The 6,000-nt window shown below is 44.7% G+C and overlaps 1 protein-coding gene across 3 annotated transcripts in view; it reads right to left on the bottom strand.

Annotated features, from left to right (window-relative positions):
• The window catches only part of LOC133457978 (lysine-specific demethylase 4A-like), a 52,060-nt gene that overhangs the window by 43,396 nt on the left and 2,664 nt on the right, over positions 1 to 6,000 (bottom strand). For 2 of the 3 annotated variants that reach the window (XM_061737396.1, XM_061737395.1), the window contains exons 2-5: positions 5,258 to 5,409; positions 1,241 to 1,416; positions 990 to 1,104; positions 630 to 823 (exon numbers count right to left, since the gene is read on the bottom strand). In XM_061737396.1, the coding sequence (XP_061593380.1) occupies positions 630 to 823; positions 990 to 1,104; positions 1,241 to 1,416; positions 5,258 to 5,395 (623 nt within the window). In that variant the 5' untranslated portion in view covers positions 5,396 to 5,409. Of the gene's footprint in view, positions 1 to 629; positions 824 to 989; positions 1,105 to 1,240; positions 1,417 to 5,257; positions 5,410 to 6,000 lie in introns of those variants that run through there. The other variant, XM_061737397.1, reaches the window with a different exon arrangement.

Here is a 6,000-nt window from a genome sequence, read left to right on the forward strand (position 1 = left end):
GGTCCCACTCTCACCTGTGGTTGTGAACTGTGTGCAATGACTGAAAGAGCAAGGCCATGGTGCAAGCAGCAGCTGGGTGATGTGCACGGTCATGTCTCCAGATGTACAGTATCTCCAGAATTCAAGCATAACATGTCAAGCCTGCAGTGCATGGTGTGAAACGGGCTCATGAGTGACATGAAGGTGAGGATTCGTCAGCCGTACCAATTCAATTAAATTTTTATTTATATAAAATTTTATTAATATATGGTTGATTTAGCTCTATTGACGAGTGAAGTCAGCTCAGGGAGGTCTACAGGATCAAAACAGTCTAGAGTCAAGTCAGAGCCTAGGGAAGTCGCTAAAGCTGAAGAAACACCTACAACTGGCTGGTTGATTTCTTCTCTAATTCTCGTGATTTTACTGTTGAAGAAGCTCTAAAGTCTTCACTACTGAGAGCTGCAGGAATGCACGGCTCAACAGAGTTGTGGCTTTTTAAGTCAGCCTGGCTACAGTGCTGAACAGAAAACATGGGTTACTTTTGTTATCCTCTATCAACGTTGAATAATAAGCTGTTCTTGCTTTGCGAATGGCTTTTTTATATACTATTAGAATATCTTTCCATTCACGATAGGAGTCTACAGACTTACCACGACTTGGGCTCTCCGTAATGAAGATAGTTGATGCTGTAGAGATCCATGTCCTCTGTGTGCCATGCAAACGCACTCTTCCACATCCCAAAATAGAGATATGGGGTGTTGACTCCTTTAATCTTAATGCCACTGTCGCTCTCCACAGTGTCCAGGATGGTGTTGAGATGGCCGATGTTCCACTCCGCCACATCCTGCCGAGGAAACAATGAAAGAACACTATAGGTAAGAAGGAAACACGCCTTGAACTAATCGTGAAATCATTCGATTCAAGGCCGAGTGTGTGAGCAGACATCTGCAAGCTGGTTTTAGGACAATAAAAAGATGCAGCGTCTGGTTTTTTGGCTGATTACAACTCACTGGATCGTACAGCGTCCCGCTGACATCAGCTCCGTAAAGTGGTGGGTTAAAAGTCAGATTCTTCCAAAACTTCCTCTCCAGCTCATCAAAATCCACATACGAAGGGCTGGAAAACCTACAGCTCAAAATGTTTTGAGATACTCATGAAAAACAGGTTGAAGTCCAAAGATGACAAAGATTGAGACTGAGGACATAATCTTATGGACTCTGTTTGAAAAGCTTGGTGAAACTACGTTTCTATGTAAACTGACTTGTCCAAGTTGGAGGTCTTGCGGAACTCACGGAGAGTCATTGGCTTCTTCTGGATGTTGTACTGCGTAAACAATCCCGACTGGCCTGTCACCACCTGCTGGATGGGAGCAGGAATCACCAGGTCGTCGATGTTGTCGTACGTCGTCCTCGGTTTCCAGCCTTTTGGTGGAATAACCTGCACGAGAGAGAAACACGCGACACTCCTGAGCACCTGCACGCTGGCTATCCACTTACCTTCTGCTGTAGTTATGGAATTGGTTTGTAGAATTCATTCACATTTAAACAAATACGTGTCACAAAAAAATGATTTTATAGGAGGGAATGTGCATGATGTCACGGATGCGACTTCACAGTGGGTTTCGCCCACTGAGTGTCAGAAAGACTGAGTGTCAGAAAGACTGAGTGTCAGAAAGACTGAGTGTCAGAAAGACTGAGTGTCAGAAAGACTGAGTGTCAGCGTAAACTTTCAGTTTGAGCAACTGGAAAACATCTAAAATGGGAAAGAGCTGTTGTGCGATCGACTGTACTTAAGAGAGACAAATGGATCGCTGCAATTCACAGAAACAACTGGATTCCAGGCACCGAAACCTGGATTTTTGGTTCCCATTTTGTATCAGATATTGTTGGATTTTTGGGTAGCTAACGTTAAACGGTCAAATCATAAAGTTCAGTGTCCTCATCACTTTAATTTCTACAACAAATCCTGCCTTGAAGTCGGACCAAGCGTCAAGACTTTTGTAAGCCTTCAAGCTTTGCTTCGTGTATTTCCCCGGTGTAGAAATTAAGTACATATAAATATCAGGAAACTGGATTCGTGGACAAATATTAATGTCCATGGACCACTGGTTCTTGGTAACTACCAAATATTAATGTCCATGGACCACTGGTTCTTGGTAACTGTACCAAATATTAATGTCCATGGACCACTGGTTCTTGGTAACTGTACCAAATATTAATGTCCATGGACCACTGGTTCTTGGTAACTGTAATAATAATAATAATAATAATAATAATAATACATTTTATTTGAAGGCGCCTTTCTGAACACTCAAGGTCGCCGTACAATAGTTAAAAACAGTGTAACACAATAATAAAAGCTAGGGGGTAAACAAATACTCAGAATAAAAAAACCACAACAACGACACAACGACACAGTGCAAGTGGGGTCAGAGGGAGAAGGCAGTTCTGAACAGGTGGGTTTTCAGTTTGGATTTGAAGTGAGGGAGTGAGGTGGTGTTCCTGAGATCCGGTGGTAGGCTGTTCCAGAGACGGGGAGCAGAGCGGCTGAATGCTCTGCTCCCCATGGTGGCAAGACGGGCAGGTGGAACAGTCAGGTGGATGGAGGAGGAGGATCTGAGGGTGCGTGAGGGCGTGGCGACGTGGAGGAGGTCCGACAGGTAGGGAGGTGCAAGGTTGTGGATTGACTTGAACGTTAGGAGAAGGATTTTGAAGTCGATTATATTGAAAACAGTGACTTGGTGTTGCCTGCGTTTGAACAGATTATGCTGGAGTAGTAGTTTGATTTGGATTTGGTAATACAGTCCCGGTAATGTATAAGGTGATCTTTGTACATTTCTTTGTGGACAGACAGACCAGTTTTATTGCGAAGCCGTTCGAGCTGTCTGCCTTTGGCTTTCATGAGCCGAAGGTCAGGCGTAAACCAGGGAGCAGAAAGGGTGAAAGAAACAGATCTGGTTTTTAGTGGAGCGAGAGAGTCGAGAATATCATGGAGTCCTGTATTGTAATATGAAACCAGCTGTTCAGGGGTGGTTAAATCTGCAAAGTCCAAGAAGTTGTCGACACTAGAGGAGAAAGAATCCAGATTTATGTCCTTAATATTTCGGAAGGAGATGAGACGTGGGGACTTAGTGGTGGACAGAGTGAGATCGATGTTGAATGAGAGGAGGAAGTGGTCGGTGATGGGGAGTTCAGCTGCAGCACAGTCAGAAGGGGTGACACCAGAGCAGCAAATTAAATCCAAAATGTGTCCTTTGGAGTGTGTGGAGAAGTGGGTGTGCTGCTGAAATCCAGAGCTCTCAAGACAGGATGTAAAGTCTCTTGTGAGAGGATGGTTTATATTGTCCATGTGTATGTTAAAATCTCCCAGCAATATTGTGTTTGGTGAGAGAGTGGAAAGGTGTGTGAGAAAAGCAGCAAAGTCATTTAAGAACTCGCCATTTGGTTTCGGGGGGCGGTAAACGGTTGCAATGGTTGTGGGAGTGGGTCCAGACAGTTGACATACTGTGGATTCAAAGGAGCTGAAGGCAGGGACAGACAGCGGCGAGACTTTCAAGGTCTCGCGGTAAATTATCGCGAGACCTCCTCCCCGGCCGGTACAGCGGGGTTGACAGATGTAAACAAACCCCGGAGGAGTTGCGTCATTGAGTTGGGAAAAGTCATTGGGCTGTTGCCATGTCTCAGTTAGACAAATTAAATCAAACTTACGGTCGCTGAGGAGATCCTGGATGAGATGCCCCTTGTTGGTGAGTGAGCAGATGTTTAGCAGACCGAAGTTGACAGCGGCGGTGCCGCGCTTGACAGCTGAGTTAGCCGACCGGGCTAGGCTGGCTAGGACGCTGTGGTTGGCAGATCGGCCGGTGTAGAGTGGGGAGCGACGGGAGTTGGACCAAATGGACTTAATTGAGTTCGAGGAATCCTCTCGGAAGCACCGGCGGGACCCCCGGTGGATGTATCTCCGCTTGGGCAGGAAGGTGATGTCTGGGTGGAGGTGCAGTCCAGTCGGCGGAGGCTCGCGCAGATGGAAGCGCAGTCTCAGGAGCTCCACCGCTGAGTACTGGAGCAGTCCAGTCACGGGCTGGCGAGCGAGCAACAGGAGAATCCAGGCAAGCACGGACCAGATGTAGATCCCGTCAGACCACATTGTTGGTGGGGACTCGTCTCGGGCAACGCGAGGTGAGCAGGTCCTGATGGGGCTCGGTAGCCGCCGGAGCAGAGCAGGTGAGCAAGCGTTGCAAACACAGCCACGTAGGAGTGACAATCGAGCCGTTTAGTCGTTACGAGTAAGTAGAGGACTTTTACCCGAGTGACCACAGATGCACAGTCAGATGTGGGTCGTGAGACAGCGAAAAGACAAATAAATTTAGAAGTGCAGGTGAGCAGCGGCAGCCAGTCGCGCCAGCGTTCACTCATCCGCCATGACACCATGTACCAAATATTAATGTCCATGGACCACTGGTTCTTGGGGTAACTGTACCAAATATTAATGTCCATGGACCACTGGTTCTTGGTAACTGTACCAAATATTAATGTCCATGGACCACTGGTTCTTGGTAACTGTACCAAATATTAATGTCCATGGACCACTGGTTCTTGGGGTAACTGTACGGGTCACTGTCAAGTCCAACTGCCTTTAATTTAAGCTGATAATCGGCTGTTATCCCGTCTTCTCCACTAGTTGCAGCTGTTTTTGCCACTCAGTGCCAGTAAGGGGGAAGTGACGTCAATGCAGACCCTCTATTCATTCACATTTACAAATATGGGTCACAAAAAAATGATTTTATCAGACAACTATACGGATAGATGTCACGGCTGTATTTTATGTTTTCTCCATGCAGTGTCTGCAGCCCAGATCTGAATCTTTCTGATCCATGATCCAAGCACAACCAATCTTTGTTGTTTTTTTGCTGTCTTTTTTCTTTTCTGGCGGTTCTTATCAGTATATTCAACTACCAAATGGCTGAGGGAGATGAACACCCTGCCTGAAAGTGGTGGAGGGGACTGTCTCATTGCACTTTGGCCTCGGACTGATGTTCAAAAACAAATACGATGAAGCAATGAGATAACAACCAATCTGATCAAAAAAACAAAAGAAAAAACCTGCACACTTATTCATAAATAATTAAGGGCATCATCAGACATTTATAAAAAAACAAAAACAAAAAAAAACTGGTACATCCAGTGGATAACTAGCATTCACATGCACATTTTAATGAAACTAACTAATGAAAACACAAACCAAAGTAACATGATTTGACAAAGAAGCAGGACCCACTTACTTTTGCCATCCCGGCTCTGTGTGCTCCTTGTAACTCCATATAGGCAATATAGCGACTAAAGTCCTTGAACTCTTCTTTAGAGGGACTGAAGGTCATTACCCGGGGGCCCACACTTTCGGCTGGGGTGTCCGTGGTCATCTTTGCTCTGATAACTGAAAAACACAGACACATCATGTGAGCGTAACATACTGTGGTCCACACCAGATCTGTGGTGTTTACAGCTATTTAGTAAGTGCCATCACTTAACAGAGCTACGTAAGGACACGGTTGGTGGCCTGTGAGCGGACGTGTGCTTGACTCTTTACAAGGTTTTTGCTGTTGTCCTCGTGTGACTTGGGAAAAGTTCACTTCATATTCAGACTTCTCTAAAAAGTTAAAGGGTTACAATACAAGAGACATTTACAACCGCAATTCAAATAAGTTGGACTCAATGTAAAGTGTAAAGAAACGGAACAATTAAAAAGAATGCAATGATTTGCAAATCTCATACGCCCATATTTTATTCTAAACTGAACCAAGAAATTACATCAAATGTTGAAAGAGAGATTTTTTATCCATTTCATTAAAAATGTCAGTACATTTTTAATTTGATGGTTAGTATTACATCTCAAAAAATGTTGGGACGCTGCTATGAAAAGGATGAAAAATAAGCGTTCATTAAAAGAAACAGCTGGGGAACATCTTACAGTTAATTAGGTTAAGTGGTAACAAGGTTGAAAATAAAAATGGCAAATTAGAGAGTC

This window comes from Cololabis saira, chromosome 13 (assembly GCF_033807715.1).
Source record: "Cololabis saira isolate AMF1-May2022 chromosome 13, fColSai1.1, whole genome shotgun sequence".
NCBI classification, from domain to species: domain Eukaryota; kingdom Metazoa; phylum Chordata; class Actinopteri; order Beloniformes; family Belonidae; genus Cololabis; species Cololabis saira.